This window comes from Papio anubis, chromosome 4 (assembly GCF_008728515.1).
Source record: "Papio anubis isolate 15944 chromosome 4, Panubis1.0, whole genome shotgun sequence".
In the NCBI taxonomy this organism is placed as follows: Eukaryota; Metazoa; Chordata; class Mammalia; order Primates; family Cercopithecidae; genus Papio; species Papio anubis.
The window spans coordinates 50,976,129-50,995,640 of NC_044979.1; the positions used below are offsets into that span (position 1 = coordinate 50,976,129).

The 19,512-nt window shown below is 39.6% G+C and overlaps 1 protein-coding gene across 5 annotated transcripts in view; it reads left to right on the forward strand.

Annotated features, from left to right (window-relative positions):
- Window positions 1-305: 305 nt before the first annotated feature.
- The window catches only part of SLC26A3 (solute carrier family 26 member 3), a 40,186-nt gene continuing 20,979 nt past the window's right edge, over window positions 306-19,512 (forward strand). The window contains exons 1-10 of one of the 5 annotated variants that reach the window (XM_021936160.2): window positions 306-424; window positions 4,499-4,751; window positions 6,731-6,783; window positions 8,962-9,180; window positions 9,682-9,821; window positions 11,621-11,731; window positions 12,312-12,481; window positions 14,139-14,303; window positions 16,359-16,511; window positions 16,958-17,040. In XM_021936160.2, coding sequence (XP_021791852.1) covers window positions 9,050-9,180; window positions 9,682-9,821; window positions 11,621-11,731; window positions 12,312-12,481; window positions 14,139-14,303; window positions 16,359-16,511; window positions 16,958-17,040 — 953 coding nt within the window. In that variant the 5' untranslated portion in view covers window positions 306-424; window positions 4,499-4,751; window positions 6,731-6,783; window positions 8,962-9,049. The remainder of the gene's footprint in view (window positions 425-4,498; window positions 4,752-6,730; window positions 6,784-8,961; window positions 9,181-9,681; window positions 9,822-11,620; window positions 11,732-12,311; window positions 12,482-14,138; window positions 14,304-16,358; window positions 16,512-16,957; window positions 17,041-19,512) is intronic. The other 4 variants (XM_021936159.2, XM_021936161.2, XM_021936158.2 and 1 more) reach the window with 4 other exon arrangements.

The following is a 19,512-nucleotide window of genomic DNA, read 5'->3' on the forward strand; positions in this document are numbered from 1 at the left end:
AATGTCAAGGAGACAACCCTTGAGAAGATTCTTTTTTTTTTTTTTTTTTAAGTCCACGTGTGCATCACTGTGCAAATCTCTGCAAACCAATGAAATTACATACACACAAGTGCAATGGGTGGTTTAATCTCACAAGGAACTTGAGGAAGCAATTTTCATCATCACTTCTGCTGATCAAAGTCTCAAAGGTCAAGACCACATTGCAGTCTTTTCATTGTTGTAAAAGTTAATGAAAGTTAATTATTAAAGCTGACAGAAAGGTAACTTGTCCTCTGTCTTACATAACCTATATATAGACATCCCTATGCATATGGATGCACGCAGAGCCTGTAGACCTGAGTGGATGGACACTGCCTCTTAGAACTAGAACTTTATCTTGAAAATATATCACTGTTGCTGAAGCTCCTCACTGAGTAGGTGTCAGGTAGGAACCAAATTTATGATTGTTATATTCAAACTGGTTTTCTGTTCCTTGAGAATGGTATTTTTTCTGATCGAGCCTATGTAGGAGTTATTATTATGTTCTTGAGTTTATTCCATGTGTGTGAATATTTTGAATGAATCCACTAATAAGCTATGCATGTATGTCTGGAGCGCTAGCAATGTGGAATAAATATTTAAGTAGACTTTAATTTAACAAGTAAATGGTTGTAAGCATCATTAAGTTTTAAACAGTCTTTTCAAAGATATTAGTGTTCTTGTTTTAATTATTCAGATAATTCCTTTAATTCTCCACTCAAATCTGACTTTATAGATAGATTATCTGCTCTGAAGGTTGGAGAAAAAAAAAAGCAAGCTTTAAGGAAATAGTTTCTCCAGGAGACAGAATCACCTACTAGAAAGGATTCAGAAAGGCCATCTGGTCCCAGCCAGGCATAGGAGCATGTACCTATAGTCCTAGCTACTCAAGAGGCTAAGGCAGGAGAATAGCTTAGCCCAAGAGTTCGAGGTCAGCGTAGGCAACATGGCAACACCTTGTCTCTTAAAAAAAAAAAAAAAAAAAAAGGGTGGGGGGACATCTGTTCTAGAAGTGAGAAATTTATCTAGATATCCTAGAAAGTCCAAGACTAAGGGAAACAGGGAGAGAAGAAAAGGCAATGAGAGTAAGGATAGAGAATGGAAAGAGAAGAGAGATGGGGAGAAAATGGTTACTGGAAAGTAGTAGAGTGCCCTATGCCACAAGTAGTATAATATAATATAATATACTTAGTAATATATGGGTACTTATCCCATACATTACTAACTCTACCAAGGTAAAATCTATTTTATTCTTTAAAATGTCAGGAAAAGATTATACAACTTTCTTTATATATACAAGTGAGGAACAATTTATCAAATTATTGGACTAAATAATTCTTTTTTCTGAAGAAAGTCATTTGGAAAAATTGTGTCATGAAATTTTACTGCATAAACATCATTCCTTTTTTTCTTTTTCTGAGACGGATTCTCACTCTGTCGCCCAGGCTGGAGTGCAGTGGCACAATCTCTGCTCACTGCAACCTCCGCCTCCCAGGTTCAAGTAATTCTCCTGCCTCAGCCTCCCAAGTAGCTGATACTACAGGCACACTCCACTGTGCCTGGCTGAATTTTTTTTTTTTTTTTTGTATTTTTAGTAGAGACAGGGTTTCGCCATGTTGGCCAGGCTGATCTCGAACTCCTGACCTCAGGTGATCCGCCCACCTCAGTCTCCCAAAGTGCTAGGATTACAGGCACGTGCCACCCCGTCTGACCAAGGATTATTCCTAATGAAAAATTAGGAAGCAACTAATTTGATTTCAGAAACAAGTAAAATGTGGTAACACAATACATACTTTGCCTTCTCCCTCTGGATAAGGGAATAAGTAAGTATATAAAGAAATGAACAAATGTTTAATACCTCCTAAACAGCTCATATTAGACTAAGAAACAAAATCGTTCAGAAAATGAGAATGAACATTTTTCAATTACAAGAATAAATATGTAATAACACATTCTAGCTCTTCTCTACAATAAAGGTCTTTGATTCTCCAAGGAGAAACAAAGAGCCTCCTCTAGCCTCTGTGACACTTTGTTGAGAAGCAAGGGGGAGAATAAAGCAAGTCACCTCAAGGAGATTGGGCCCCAGGCCACCAGGCTCATGTTTTGTGTTGTGGATATTGAGTATAGGAGTATGAGGTTTTCGTGCTCAAAAGCAAGGACCTTGAAGGTGCCTCACCTTGTTCTTTTGCCTTGTCTCTCTTGGGGATAGGGGCTATGCCCCCTGACATTCAATAGGTAGCAGAGAAGAACATGTAGTGGAGACAGTCAGTTATTCACAAGATGTGGCTTCTCATCCTGGCTCTGGAAAGTTGAGAAAGTCATTTATCTTCTCTCATCTCAATTTCTTCAACTGTAAATTAGCGATAATACAGCCTATCTTCTCTGCCTCCATCACACAGTAACACTCAAGGAAGAAAAGTGAAAGTGCTCAGAAAATATCAACGCCTTATAGAAATGGCCAGGGATTCTCTTTTGCCTTCTGTGAGCCTCCTGGGTGTGAAACCCCTTGCTGTGGTGCATCCCAGCATTTCTCTAATGGTTTAGCCTATGGGCCAACAAAGCCTTCTGTTTCAGTGTTTGGAATTCTCACTATCCTTTGACATGATTTGCTTACTCCCCACTGCTTTGTCATCACCCTTGCCAAACCTATCTGTTCTTTAAAGTCTAACCCAAGACTCAGAGTTCCTTCACAAAACCTTTCCTAACTCCAACCCACATTTACATCCCTTCTTCCAATTTATTATCTGCACCAATTATTGTGGGCACGTCTCCTGTATATGTGAACTTTGGTGTTTAGGACTACATCATTTATATATCTTTTGCTAATAGTTCAGTTTATTTCAACAAACTTTCTTGTATACTTACTGTGTCATAGGACCTATGCAAAAGGGGAAAAAATGGTTAAGATTTGGGCCTTGCCCTTGAAAAACTCAGTCTTAAAGGGAAGAGAAACATAAACAAATAATGACCATACTGTATGACATGGAATAGACACATATACAAGGTACTTACAAGAACGAAATGATTAACTCTATCCAGGGATTCCATGAAGGCTTTACATCATTTTCTTATCTTCTACAACTGTGTTGGGAACTGAGTTCCTGACAAATAATAGGCTAATACATGTTTGTTGAAGGAATGAAGAAATGAATCAATGGTCAGCTGAGTTGTTTTGTTTTGTTTTTAGAGACAGGGTCTCTTTATATTGGCCAGGCTGGTCTTGAACTCCTGGCCTCAAGCAGTCTTTCCACCTCAGCCTCCCAACGTGCCAAGATTACAGGCATGAGCCACTGCACCCAGCTGTGCTGAGTATTTTTAAGAATGAATTGGAATCTACCAGGTATTAGAGAAGAAGAACACAAAGGACGTCATGTGTACAAAGACACAGAACTGTTAAATATTATAGTGTATTAGGAACCTGCTGCAATTGTTAAGGAGGAGTGAAGAAGCTTGTGAGATAGACCAGAGCCAAAACATGAAGGGCCTTGTATGCCATTCTAGGAAGCTCAGATAGATAGATTATTTTAAAACTATGTTAAAACAAACTGGGATAAAAATTGAAAACTGCTACTTCTAAAGATAAGCTCAGAGTAAACATAAAGTCATAGAAAAGTTGGCAGCACTAGCATTTTCCAACAGGTTCCAGCTGACTTTTGTCATGTGAACCAGTTGTAAATTCAGTCTAAACAGTCAATATTAAACTCACTCCTGAGACTGCTACCTATGAACATAAAGCTAAGAAGTCTCCCTTTGTATACCCTGCTTTCAGTTTTGAGAACAGTCCTAGAAGGAAAATAATGGTCTCCTTTTGCTATTAGAAAATTGAAGGCTTGGACCAGGTGCTCATACCTATAATCCCAGCCTTTTGAGAGGCCAAGGCAGGCAGATCACTTGAGGCCAGGAATTCGAGACCAGCCTGGCCAACATGGCAAAACTCCATCTCTACTAAAAATACAAAAAATTATCTGGGTGTGGTAACGGGTGCCTGTAGTCCCAGCTGCTCGGGAGGCTGAAGCTGGAGAATCACTTGAACTCGGGAGGCGGAGGTTGTAGTGAGCCGAAACCGCGCCACTGCACTCCAGCCTCCAGCCTGGGTTACAGAGCAAGACTCTGTCTCAAAGAAAAAAAAAAAAGAGAAAGAAAGAGAAGAAAAGAAAATTGATGGCTTGAATCACTGGCTCATAGCAAACATAGTTAAGATATGGCAAGGCAAGGATTTGAAACCTGGTCTGTTTAGTTACCAAAGTCTGACTCTTTTCGGTTGTACCTCCCAATTAAATTAGGTTTGACTTCCTTCTTCAGCATCTTGGGCAATGTAGTAATAGAATTGATGAAAAATAATAGTAACAATTATTGCTCACTTCAGCCTCTGACCCCTCCTGAGCTCTCTTAACCAACCTCAGTGCTGAGACCCCTTCCCTCCAATCACCACTCTGGCCCTCTCCCATTCTGATGCCATCATCTCCGTGTTTCCATCCAGCCTTGTACTAACCAGAATGTGGAGCTTCTTGTGCACTTGATTTCTGATTCCTCTGGCTGCTGATGGAGATCCCTCTGAAGGTGTTCACTGGAGCAATTATTCTGCTTGTTCTCCCGTCTCTCACCCGTTCCCCCAAGTACAGTTATCAGGACACTGCTGTATTTCCCATTGTCCAAGGACTAATTCATGCAACAAGGCTGGCTTACCTCTGGTTTTGCACTGACTGGCTCAGAGATATTTTGAGATCCCTGAGGTGAGTCGTGTTTTCAGCAGATTTCAGGCACAGTATGGGATTTTCAGTGATGTCTCCATGAAGGCCTTCCTCAGCTTGAACAGCTAGGGAGGGGTGATGCTACTAGGAGCTGCCTTGTCCAAGAGTGGAGGCATCTAATGTGACTGCGGAGGGGCTGGGAAGTGTTCTGCACCCCTGCTTGTCTGCTGATTTCAAATGACCACTAATTAAAGGCAAATCCTAGCACTGCTCATCAGCATCTTGGTTCAAATTAGCTGTTTCCCAGCAAAAGGACAGACCTCTGAAAGACTAAAACCCAGAATAGATAAACACTGAGTGAAAAGGTCAGGGTCTTAAGACACTTCTCAGCAGAGTAGGGCAGGCAGAGTGGAGGTTCTTGTAACTGGAGGCCAGGCTGCAGGTTGGAAATGGGTGGAACTTGGAGGGGTGGGGAGGTATATACATGACAATCCCTAGAAACATCAAAAAGTTGTTAATACATGGGAATAGTTAAACTAAGAAACTGAACTTCAGAAATTAATCCCAGTATTAAATTTCTGCTCAAAAAGAAAAAAAAAAAAAAAGAAGCAGAGAACAACAATATGTATGACTAAGCCACAGCACCAAGATATGTAGGTATATGAATGTCTACGTGTGTGTCTATGTGTGATATATATATATAAAATAAAGGCCAAAAAAATAAATAAAAAGCAAATCATAGGGAAGCAAATAAACGTGGAAATATATACGAATAAGGCTTGGGATTCTACAGTTAGTAAGAGGAAGGGACCCTGAGAATGAATTTCAATCCCCAAATCCACTGACACCCTAAGGACCCAGAGATCCATGAAGATAGAACATGAAAAGGCTTACATTAATATGGGCATAATATTTGAAATTGGAATTGTGATTCTAGGAACCAGAAAAAAGTGTTTTCCAAGAATTTCTGGCAAAAACATAACTTGTTCGGGTGAAAAAGAAGTTAAAAAAAATCTCTTTTGAATTCCTAATTAAAGATGAGCCAAGATCACATCACTGCACTCCAGCCTGGGCAACAGAGCGACTCTGTCTCAAAAAAAAAAAAAAAAAAGATCATGCTCAAGAATCTCAGAAACGATGACATGGAGAATGTCATTAATTTATGACTATCTGGAACATCTCTTCAGCAGAGGCACCATTGGTTCAGAGGCCCACATAGTATGTTACACATGGAGGCATACCTTTTGGAAGCAGGGATGGGTGCAAGGGGAAAACAGAAAGGTTGGAATGTGGCCCTCAAGATTTCTCTCTAAAGTCTGGAAAGATTTCTCTTTTTTTTTTTTTTTTTTGAGATGGAGTCTTGCTCTGTCGTCCAGGCTGGAGTGCAGGGGCATGATCTCAGCTCACTGCAACCTCAGCCTCCCGGGTTCGAGCAATTCTCCTGTCTCAGCCTCCTGAGTAGCTGGGATTACAGGTGCCTGCCACCACGCCTGGCTAATTTTTGTATTTTTAGTAGAGACAAGGTTTCATTGTATTGGCCAGGCTGGTCTTGAATCCCTGACTTCAAGTGATCCTCCCGCCTCAGCCTCCCAAAGTGCTGAGATTACAGGCGTGAGCCACCACGCCTGGCCAGAAAGATTTCTTAAGCTCCCCTGATTCCTGCCCTGAGCAGTCCTCTTGCAGGCAGTGCTTGGGTGTGAGGAGGAGGCTTTTACTGGCAGGACAGCCAGAGTTCAGACTCTTGATCCAGCTGGAGGTATAAGAAAGCCCACTAAAGAGACAGCCATAGCCATCCTCAGAGAAGGAAGCTGATTAGAAATGAAGTTGTATTTCTCACATCACTGTCATCTGCAAAAAAAAATTAAAATAAAAAATAAAAAAATACAACAGCCAAAAGAATATAAGTACCTTCAAGATCTTTTTTAGGGAAGATAACTAATAAATTTCTGTGAACTCCTTGAGGAAAGCATGAGTAAAGCAAGCAAAGAAGAATCTTTTTTTTTTTTTTCTGTCCCCTATAGCAGCATCTGACAGAAGTACAAATACACAGCGCTGAAGTCTTCTTCATCCTAAGGTTTGTTCCTTCAAAGGGTTAAGGCTGTTCTTATAAGATATTCCACATACGCTTTGTGAGAAATCCAAGATGTCAGAAGTGAATGACCATGGATTAGATCTTATTTATTAATGCTCCAACCATGTTGTTGGCAATCAGCGAAAAAAAAAAAAAAAAAAGACAAAAATCCATGTTCTGCACAGCAATGCACAAGTCACCTCCACTTCGTGAGCAAGTTCTTCTGACAATGGGAAGTACTATCTAGTTAGTGGGATTTGACCCCTGAAGTGTGGGTGGAGAGATGGAAGAGGGAATGGAAACAAAAGAGAAAACAAGCACTTGGGAGTGGCAGGGGAGGAGAGGCCCAGAAAGAATAGCAAAGGAGGATCTAAATGTCATAACTGAGGCCCTGGTGGTGCACCTGTTAGCTACTTGGGAGGCTGAGGCTGAAGGATTGCTTAAGCCCAGGAGTTTGAGGCCAGCCTGGGCAACATATGAAAGATCCTTGCCTCTACTGAAATATTTTAAAAATTAGCAGGGCATAGTGGCCCACACCTGAGGTCCCAGCTACTCAGGAGACAGGAGGACTGCTTGAGTCTAGGCGTTAAGAGGCCATAGTGAGCTGTGATTACACCACTGCACTCTACCCCAAGTGACAGTGAGATCCTGTCTCTAATAATAATAATAATAATAAGGGAGTCATAACTGAGCTCAAAGGAACTCAAATGCTGGAGGTCAAGCCAGAGATTTGGGGCAGAAGCAGTACATTGTGGTCAGAAGTGAGCACAGAGGACTTTAGAGGAAACTAGAAAATGGGGTGGGAGAGAAAAATGGGTGATCAAAGAGAGGTCAAGTGGGGCCAGCAGTAGAGGCCAGCATCTGATTCCTGGTTGAAACTTGAGCTCTGCAAACATACTGAAAATCCCTTAAGGTATATGAGGGCACGGTGTAACAATATACTATCTAGTGTGAGATAATTCAATTAATCACAGTGATTGAAGTTGAGGAACAAAACTTGGGCATTATGAGTAGTAATACAGAACAAGATTAGAGGGAAAAATGCTAGCAGTTAGTTGCAATGTTCTTCAATGATGTTCATATCAAACAATAGAGAAGCTGTATGACATAGAAAAGATAGCAAAGAAGTCTGAAAATGCAGGTACTGTTTCTGCCATTTTATAAGCTGTATGTCCCAAGAAAAAGTATTTCCATTTTAGTGTGGGTTTGGGGTGTGTGTGATCACTTTATCGTTTGTAAGAATAAAATAATAATAACAAAATAATAAGAGTAACTGCCTCAAAGAATTGTGAAGGCTAACTTGGTAATGTGCATTTAAACATGTTGTAAAATTGATCTTTTAAGCATAATAGAAACAGGATTGAGATAAGAATAAAAAACTTAAACATCTTGTGTAGAAAATGCTAATAATTAAAATAATAGCTACCATGTCGTAAATGCCTATAGTGTGTTATATGTAAGCTAGATGCTTCGGAAACCTTATTTACTCTTTACAATCACCTGAAACTTGAATATCTTTATCCCCATTATATAGGGAAGACTCAGAGAGGTTAAGGAACTTGCCCAGGATCATTCCTTTAAAAAGATCTTATTACTCACAAATGAAGTAACCAAATAATATTTAGTTTGTTTCATAGTTTTCTTAACTGTAAATTGTAAAACTCTAACTCCTAGAAACAATAAGGAAATAACTGAAATAGGCAATACCTTTGAATTTCACAATTTTTTAAAATTTTACAAGGTAAAAAAATCAAATTTTAAAATTCTGATGGGTAAATTGGAACAGCCTGGACTGGAGTTAGAGGCAATAAATAAACTTTAAATCTAATCTGTCCCAGCACTTCAATGCCTTAACTTTGGAAATATTTCTGGGGAAAAAAAGTTGATAAAGTATCTTGCCTTGTAAGTAAAAAATTGACTAAATGATTCATAAACTGAGTCGATTTTGTTACTTTTTGGCAAATTAAAAAATAAAACAAAAGCTTCTTGTTTACTTACCTAAAAGAGCCATGTCCAGCTCACTGGAATAAAATATCGCTGTCGCAAAACACAATCTAGGTCCCTTAATCCTGCCTTTTTTGATCTTAAAAGGTGGTAACATTCAGTTCGGAGCTCACTCATCTGTAAATTGCATCACATTATCTCTGAGTTATTTAAGAAGCAAGCTCTGTTTGGTTTCAGGCATTTTTAACCTGCTAAAGGCAAGAAGAAGTGTTCACCACATAGTTCGAAAGGTCTTCAACTTGCCACAGCCAACAGAAAAATCAAAATGATTGAACCCTTTGGGAATCAGTATATTGTGGCCAGGCCGGTGTATTCTACAAATGCTTTTGAGGAAAATCATAAAAAGAGAGACAGACATCATAAGACATTTCTGGATCATCTCAGAGTGTGTTTTAGGTAAGATCTTTTTTAAGGTATAGGCATTAGGAATGTATTTTTGAAGCACTTTCACCTACATTTTCTAACTTTCCAACTCTCCTTTCTGGCTCTAATCCACAGCCTACAGTCCTTTCCTCTTTGGTTTCCAAACCTCCTACTCCCTGCCAGAGTTGGAAAGGTAGTGTTTAAAATGAAGCCCATCTTGGCTTATCAACACAGTCTTTCCAAATCAGACAACAAACAGATGGGAACAGAGGAAAATGCTCATTTGAAATATTACATGATTCAAGCTGAGGATGACAAATAGATCTATTATGGTTAAAGAAAAGCAAGCATTTTAAAAAATTCTTTGTTGGTGACCAGAGGGCAGCTGATTATGGGTAAAGAATGTTACTGGGAGTGAAATTACTAGTTTAATCTTTAGCAAATTACCATCTTTACCAATTTCCCACCGACAGTTAGGTACTAAACTTAAAATTCGATATTAATTGACTGACCTGTGGCTTTCCATGTTTTCAGCTGTTCCCCACAAAAGGCCAAGAGAATTGTCCTCTCTTTGTTCCCCATAGCATCTTGGTTGCCAGCATATCGGCTTAAGGAATGGTTGCTCAGTGATATTGTTTCTGGTATCAGCACAGGGATTGTGTCCGTACTACAAGGTACATTTTTTAAATGTATAATTTATATACCATAAAATTCATCCTTTGAATGTGTACAGCTCAGGGGCTTTTCATATATTCACTAGGTTGTGCATCTGTCACCACTATCCAATTCTGGAACATTTTCACCACCAACAACCCCTAAAAATCACTTACCCATTAACTTCACATCCCCCTCTACCCTTTCTTTATGGATTTGCCTACTCTGGATATTTCATGTGAAAGAAATAATACCATACATGGCACTTTGTGTCTAGTTTCTTTCACTCACTGTAATGTTTTCAAGGTTGATCCATATTGTAGCATGTATTGGTACTCCATTCCATTTTGTGGACAAATAAGTATTCTATTGTATGGACATATCACAATTTTTTAATCTACTCATTGGTTGATGAACATTTCAGTTGTTTCCACTTGGGGGCTATTATGAGTTATGAGTAATGCTATTTTGGACATTTGTGTACAAATTTTTGTGTGAACATGCTTCAATTTTCTTGGGTATGTCACTAGGAGTGTAATTGCTGGATCATATGGTAACTCTACATTTAATCATTTGTGGAATTGCTACCTTATTTTCTAAAGTAGCTATGCCATTTTACCTTTCCACTAGCAGTGTATGAGGGTTCAAATTTCTCCATATCATCAGCACTTGTTATTGTCCATCTTTTTTCTTTTAGCTATCCCAGTAAGTATGAAGTGGCATCTCATTGTGGTTTTCATTTGCATTTCTCTAATGACTAACAATATTGAATATTTTTTCAAGTGTTTATTGGCAATTTGTATATCTTTTGAAAAAGGTCTATTCAAATTTTTTACCCATTTTTAAATTGGGTTATTTGTCTTTTTGTTGTGGAGTTGCAAGTGTTGTTTCTATATTCTGGATACCAGACCCTTGTCAGATACACAATTTGCAAATAACTTTTTCATTCTGTGAATTATTTGTTAACTTTCTTGATAGTATCCTTTGAAGTACACATTTTTAAATAGTGATTAAGTCCAATGTATCTGTTTTTTCACTGGTTGCTTATGCCAGGGGTCCCCAATCCCCGGGCCACAGACCGGTTCAGGTCCATAGCCTGTTAGGAACCAGGTCACACAGCAGGAGGTGAGTGGCACATGAGCAAGTGAAGCTTCAACTGTATTTACAGCCGCTCCTCATTGCTCTCATTACCTCCTGAGCTCTACCTCCTGTTAGATCAGCAGCAACATCATATTCTCACAGGAGTGCAAACCCTATTGTGAACTGTGCATGCAAGGGATCTAGGTTGCATGCTCCTTATGAGAATCTAATGCCTGATGATCTGTCACAGTCTCCCATCACCCCCAGATAGGACCATCTAGTTGCAGGAAAACAAGCTCAGGGCTCCCACTGATTCTACATTATGGTGAATTGTATAATTATTTCATTATATATTACAATGTAATAATAATAGAAATAAAGTGCACAAAAAATGTAATACACTTGAGTCATCCCAAAACCATCTCCCCTTCCCTAGTCAGTGGAAAAATTATCTTCCATAAAACCAGTCCCTGGTGCCAAAAAGTTGGGGACCACTGGCTTATGCCATAGATGTCATTTCTAAGAAACCATTGATGAATCCAAGGTCATAAAGATTTATACCTATGCTTTCTTCTAAGAGTTTTATAGTTTTAGTTCTTACATTTATATCTTTAATATATTTTGAATTAATGAGGTAACTTATTTTTAGGGTCCAATCCTAAATACCCTAAGAACCAAATGAGAAAGTCTTTGATTCCTCTTGTACAAAATAAGGACTCTGCTGCTTGTGTGTTTACAGGTTTAGCATTTGCTCTGCTGGTCACCATCCCCCCAGGCTATGGGTTGTATGCAGCCTTTTTCTCAACCATAATCTACCTTTTCTTTGGCACTTCCAAACACATATCTGCGGGTAAGTCAGTTACTGAGCTGATTAATGCTCACATTGTTTTTTCTTTATGAATTTTATTAGCCATACATTGTATCAATTCCAAATTGCACATAATCCAGGAGAAGAGTCATGTTCTCTTGTGAAAATCAGGACCAGGGATTGAGAAGGAGGGCAGGGTCACAGATGGCAGTCATTTTATTTATTTATTTATTTTATTTTTTGAGATGGAGTTTTGCTCTTATTGCCCAGGTCCTTGGAGTGTGATGGTGTGATCTCGCTCACTGCAACCTCTCCCTCCCAGGTTCAAGCAATTCTCCTGCCTCAGCCTCTCGAGTAGCTGGGAATACAGGTGTGCACCACCACGCCCGGCTAATTTTTTGTATTTTTAGTAGAGACGGGGTTTCTCCATGTTGGTCAGGCTGGTCTTGAACTCCCAACCTCAGATGATCCACCCGCCTCGGCCTCCCAAAGTGCTGGGATTACAGGCGTGAGCCATCACACCTGGCATCGCCAGTCATTTTATATGCTCTTATTCTGTGGTTGAAAGACAATATGCTTTAGGGAGGCATATACTGACCAAGATTCACCCACTGTTAATTAGGTCCGTTTCCGATTCTGAGTATGATGGTGGGAGCAGCAACTGTAAGATTAGCTCAAAATTTCCCTGGAAATACAGGATCGTCCAACAACTCAACGAGTAATTCTTCATCACTAGATGACTACAAGGTGACGGTGGCGGCATCAGTCACAGTGCTTTCTGGAGTAATCCAGGTGAGCACCTTCTCATGTAACTTGCCCACCTCAATCTGTTTGCCTTGACTGGTACACATCTCTCTGTTTTTCCTCGCCACTGCCACTCCTCCCCGTATTCCCTTTAGTTTATGTCTCTCCCTCGTGGCCCATAAGAAATACTGTAAGAAGGGTCACTCATCACAACCAGAGGGAGAAGAGTGGGTCAACAGTATAAAAATGAATGAATATGGGTCTAGACAGAAGGAAGAAGGGGAATGGAGAGGCACGAACAGTGACAAGTGAAATGCTTCAACATATATCTGGGAATTGATAGACTCAAGAAACAGCATATCGGGAATTGATAGAGTCAAGAAACAACCGTATGCAAGAAATCGTCATACTGGTGGCTTTAGAATTTTTTTCTTTAAATCTTCAGCAACTGTAATCTAGTTGGAAGGGATGGGGGCTTTGAACTGCTCATGTCAATTTTGGGGAAAACTGAAAAGGATTATGGTAGAGTCTCACTCCCAAGCCATATGCTGACACCCCTACTGAATAGTGAAAATGTCGTGGACTTTTTGAGATGTTGCCTAAGTTTATGGATAATGATATTATTGGTTAAGACCATTTTTTAAAGAAAGAAAAAGTCAATTTCTACAAGGACATAAGCACGTGTCTTATTGACAACTTGGTTAGTTATTTCTAATACATTTCTGAACCTAGTATAGAAATGGAACCCAGCTGGGCTTTGGGCAGCCACAGCTCTGGCTGCAGTTTGGAGACATGAGCAGAAAGACAGGTCAAGCATCCAAGGGAAGGAGAATCCACCCAATTTACCTTATTGCAAAACAATGATGCTTTAGGGGGGAATTAACCATCTTTTTCCCCCAGCTAGAACCAGTTACCTCTGATGTCCAATATGCAGTTATGTATTTCTTAAGCGAATTGAGCAACTTTGAGGAAATATCAGTAGACACTCACTAATGCATGCTCCAGCAGCTAGAAAGTATAACTTAAGGCCAGGTGCGGTGGCTCAAGCCTGTAATCCCAGCACTTTGGGAGGCCGAGACGGGCGGATCACGAGGTCAGGAGATCGAGACCATCCTGGCTAACATGGTGAAACCCCGTCTCTACTAAAAAAAATACAAAAAAACTAGCTGGGCGTGGTGGCGGACGCCTGTAGTCCCAGATACTCGGGAGGCTGAGGCAGGAGAATGGCGTGAACCCGGGAGGCGGAGCTTGCAGTGAGCTGAGATCAGGCCACTGCACTCCAGCCTGGGCGACAGAGCGAGACTCCGTCTCAAAAAAAAAAAAGAAAGTATAACTTAAAATTACATCAGCAAATTTATGAGGGCTGATGCTAGGTAAGATTCTGCTAGAAAAGGCCTATGAGTCTTCCTATGACACTTAAAAATAAGGGTGGGCGAATAAGCCTGTTACTTCTTGGGGGCAAACTAGACTTATATCCTATGTGAATACCATGTAACGTTCCACCTGAAGGATGGGGTGGAAGGGAAGGAGAGGAAGGAGCCTGGATGGGGGGTGTCCCTGGAGGCAGTGACATTTGCTTCCTCAAGGCATATACATACAGGTTGAGCCTTTACATTTTGTGTAATATTATTTCAGTTGCGGATCCTTGAGTTTGCTGAGGCGTACTCCTAATCTATGCTGACAAAGGTTTTTGTTCTCTTTCCAGTTGGCTCTGGGGTTTCTGCGGATTGGATTTGTAGTGATATACCTATCTGAGTCCCTCATCAGTGGCTTCACTACTGCTGCTGCTGTTCATGTTTTGGTTTCCCAACTCAAATTCATTTTTCAGCTGACAGTCCCATCACACGAGGATCCATGTTCAATTTTCAAAGTAAGTATTTCTTTCACTTAAAAAATACTGAAATACATGAAACTCACTGCTGTATTCTTAGAGAGTTTTCCTTTAATGCCTTTGCCATGGAGTTTACCTACAGGTTGTAAAATGTATTCATATTTAAAAAAAAAAAAAAAGTAAATCCAGGCGTGATGGCTCATACCTGTAACCCCAGCACTTTGGGAGCCTGAGGCAGGAGGATCCCTTGAGCCCTGGAGTTCAAGACCAGCCTATGCAACAAAGTGAAACCTCACCTTTACAAACACAAAATAATTACTCCAAGTGGGCTTTGTGGTACACTCCAGTCCCACCTTTGGGAGACTGAGACAGAGGATCGCTTGAGCCCGAGAGTCAGAGGCAGCAGTGAGCTGTGATGGCGCCACTGCACTCCAGCCTGGGCAACAGAGCAAGACACAGTTTCTTTTTTTTTTTTTTTTTTTTTTTTGAGATCGAGTCTCGCTGTCAGCCCAGGCTGAGGCAGTGGCCGGATCTCAGCGCTCACTGCAAGCCCGGCCTGGTTCACGCTTATTCTCCGCCCTCAGCCTCCCGAAAATAGCTGGGACTACAGGCGCCAAGCCACGCTTCCCGGCTATTTTTGTATTTTAGTAGAGGCCTGGTTTCAACGTGTTAGCCAGGATGGTCTCGACCTCCTGACCTCGTGATCCGCCCCATCTCGGCCTCCCAAAGTGCTGATTGGCTTGAGCCATCATACCGGGCCGCATACACAGTTTCAAAAAGCAAAGAAAAGAAAGGTGAAAAGAGAGCAATACTGAAAGTCAACCATATCTACCATACAGCTAATGTGAACAACAAAATTAAGTAACACTTACATTTGACTTAAGTATTTTCCAAAAGGAAAATATATATATATTTATATTTATATTTATGTATATATATAAAATATTTTATATTTATATATTTTATATATATTTACACACACATACATATATATGTTTTTAAAGCTTTACCATTTTGTCCCAACTTTTAAAATGTTTCTAAAAATCTTATTTTGAAAGAAATTTGCTAATTGAGTTACGAGTTTTCCTATTTCTTGAAAAGCAGGTCTCATTCTTTTAGAATTGAAGTTCTTGGGTCCTTTTTGCATCCTATTTAGAAAACAAAAGACAATTTACCAATATGTAGATAAGGCAGCAGTTCTCCCTTCCTCCAGAGGATGCAAAATAGAACAGATAGTGTTCTTAGTTTTACAACTTGGGACAAAATGGTAAAGCTTTTAATAACATAGATTTTGTTTTTTGGAAATATACTGGAGTCAAATATAAGAGAAGTGTTACTTAATTTTTTTTGTTAACATTAGCTTGATGGTAGATGTGTTTGATTTTTAACAACTCCCAACAGTTTTTGGGAGTTGAGATAGAACTTGCTCCAAATTGGAACCAACACTCTCTCACTTCCATCCAGAGGTATTCCAGAAGTGGAGTGTTCTAGAAGCAATTTGGGATCCAGTTTTGGCCCGCTTGAGCTTTTTGGGGTACATGGATATGGAACCCAACTAGTTTCAAGAAGTAAGACCATGCATAGTGCACAGTTAGCCAGAAAACTATTTTCCAAAAGTGACATAGAGAGTCAGCTAAGAAATGTGAGGGGATCTAAACCCCCAAAAAGGGCCAGGAATTGAGCATACTAAGCAAAACTATCAAAGATCAGAAGTTATTCCCTGGACAGAGTAGTGATGGCTGTGAAATAAAAAATGATGACCAAAGAGACCTAATAATGGCAGGAGACCAGTGGTAAAAACGTGAAAAGTATCCAACAAAATTTGACACTAGCCAAAGAGATTCCCAGCAAAAATGCCAGAAGCATTCTTAAACTAGTGTGCCGCCTACACTATGCTAATTTACTCTTCTCATATTTCCATCTCTACTCTCTACAATTTCACATTCACAATTAAACAGGAACAGAACAGGAAATCGCTATCAGTCTCTATCAGTCTTTTTGCTTCCATGTTTATTTTTATTCGTTTGGAGATGTGTTGTATCCAAATTATGCATTAATATAGGGCTTTGGTGGTTTTTGTTTTTCTAATTGTAGGTACTATACTCTGTATTCTCACAAATAGAGAAGACTAATATTGCAGACCTGGTGACAGCTCTGATTGTCCTTTTGGTTGTATCCATTTTTAAAGAAATAAATCAGCGCTTCAAAGACAAACTTCCAGTGCCTATTCCAATCGAATTCATTGTGGTAATTGATCATTTTCAGACTTTGTCATAGTTACTCTACTGTTTTTATGTTGTAAATCCTTCACCATCTGTAGTTCAAGAGGTTTTAGTGGGGCAGGTCATCTCTGCAGTTTCTGGGTATAATGTTTCACATGGTTTTCTTCTCATTCAGAATTTAATAACTTCCTCTTATGATTTTGAGTTAATTTTTTTCCATGTGAGACAAGGAGAGTGCAGAGAGCACGACCTTTGACAAAATGTCGTGGTAGAGCCATTTGAATTAAAGCTGTGGTTCTCAATCCTGGCGGCATGTTAGAATTGCCTCCGAATTTCTTAAAAAGTAACAAAGCCTGGGCTGGAGTTCTTATTTAACAGGTACAGAAGTGGGTTTTGGCAATTTATTTTTTTCAAAGCAAAACTCTTACTTGCATCTCACATTTCTAACCTGGGCCATTTGCAACTTTGCAGACCGTGATCGCAACAGGTGTATCCTATGGCTTTGACTTTCAGACAAGGTTTAACGTGTCTGTGGTTGGGAAAATGAATCCTGGGTAAGTGTGTCTTCCATGATGGCATCACCATGCATGAAGCAGAGAGTTAGCAGTAGTGACAGGCGAGGTAGAATCCGAACTGTAGGTCACCCTGCAGGTAACTCTCATCAGAATCCTCCCTGCACCCTGCATCCCTAACAAAGGCTCACTGCTTTCCTTCTAGGAAGGAGCTACAAAGAAAAGCAGGGTCTGCAGTTCCTTTTTTTTCAGCCTCCCCACAATGAATGCAGTTCTTAATACCAGAAAGTTTCTACTTGTGGAAGAACTCACAAACAAGACAAGCAGGGACGCAGACCAGCAGAAACTCACTTGAAAGTAAACGTTAGCAAACTAGTGAAAGTATACAAATAGGCAAAGTAAGGCTAGACGCAGTGGCTCATGCCTGAAATCCCAGCAATTTGAGAGGCCTAGGTGAGAGGATCACTTGAGCCCAGGAGTTCAAGACCAGTCTGGGCAACACAGTAAGACCCCCATCTCTTGTTTTTTGTTTTTTGTTTTTTGTTTTTAATATATATATATTATATATATATATATATATATATATAATACAATAAAGAAAAATAGGCAAAGTAAATGGCTTCTCCTTATAAAGAAACACCAAGTGAAATCAGATTTCCTTGTCCATAAATTACTATAAACAATATGTAATGCTTTGTTTGAAGTTACTGAAGCCAAGTTCTGAAAGTTCAAAAGAGACACTGAAGGAACACAGGCATGCCACGTGAGCAGTCCAGATAGGAACACTCTGTCCTTTCTCGCGATCAGATTCAAAACAAGGGTAGGGCAACTTTTCCCACTGCAAAAGGATGAGAAGCCCAGTTTGTACAAAAATTTTAAAATGTACTTCATTACATTTCGTGGATTGAGAAGGAAGATCATTTTGTGCTGTTTCTTCTAACCATAGCATCAGTTTCTTCCAACTTACCAATGAAAGGTTTTCCTGTTTTATTTTTTAAAAAAAGACTTCTCTCCCTCTCTATGCTTAACAAATATTTGAGAATTCCAGAAATCAACATTTATATGTATTTTTTTTTTTACTTTAAAACAGCCAAATTCTTTTAAAGGCAAATATATGTATTTTTTATTTTTTTAAAGAAAAAAAATTTATTACCAGATCTTCATGTGTTACACTTCATGAATCTCAAACGTCACTTTTAATTTTTAAAGTTTTAAAGTGGAAATTAGGCTGAAACTGAAAGACTATTTCTAGGGTTTCCTTCTATTCTGCCACTTTCAAGTGATTTCACTTAACTTAAACGTCTTGGGAGACATAAACCAAATAGAATAAATAAATAAATAAATGTAAAATCAAACAGGATCTTGTCAGAAGGGTTTGGAAAATAAAAGATAAACTTAAGATCACTGAGTTACACCTTAAACACCTCAACAACAGTCTTATTTAGTGAGTATATTTTCAATGTCAGTGTACCTCTCTCCACAGTGTGTGGGGTATGGGAACGGGTAACCATTACATTCAACAGAGAGGCAGTGTACCCTAGTAGGTAAGCTCAAGTGTTCTAGAGATAGAGTGCCTGAGATTTGATTCTGACTCACTTTTTGAGCTTGAGCACATTACCAAAAACTCTGTGCCTCAATGTCCTTGGCTGTAGAAATGAGGCTAAAAATACTAGCTATCAAGTAGGATTCTTTTAAGAGTTAAGTGAGTTAATACATGTAACATATTTAAGTGCCTGACTTACAATAAATGTTCAAATTACACTACTATTGATACTAGTTTAACACCTAAATTAGGTAGCAAGCGCTTGAGCTTTTTATGTTCCATTTTTTTTTTTCTGGGTGATAATTGAGTAGGTATTTTAGGTTTTTGTTGATTGCAAATAGAATATAACTGGAAGGTAGTGATTATTAATTATTGCTAACCTGCTGTTCATGAGTATGCCACCTTAGAAGTTATTTTGCAAAGTCTCATACACTAAATACAAATAATTTGGCTGAAGAAAAGTGCTCATTGAAACAGTAAAAGAAACATAAGGGGTATATTCAGATTCCAGAGGGATCCTGTAATAATAGCTAACAGGTACTTTGTGTTTTACAGTGTGTAAATAGTATTTGCATTTATTATTTGACCCTCCCACTAAACTGTGAAGAAAAGAGAACAAGGCTGGGAACCATGGCTTACGCCTGTAATCCTAGCACTTTGGGAGGCCAAGGCAGGTGGATCACTTGAGGATAGGAGTTCGAAACCATCCTGGCCAACATGGTGAAACCCCATCTCTACTAAAAATACAAAAATTAGCCGGGCATGGTGGCGGGTGCCTGTAGTCCCAGCTACTTGGGAGGCTGAGGCGGGGGGGTCTCTTGAGCCTAGAAGGTGGAGGTTGCAGTGAGCTGTGCACTCCAGCCTAGGAAACAGGAGACCCCCATCTCAAAAATCAGAGAACAAGTGTTATTATCCTCACTCTACAAATGAGGAAATTGTGACTCGAGAAGGGCAAGTGGCAGAGCCAGGAA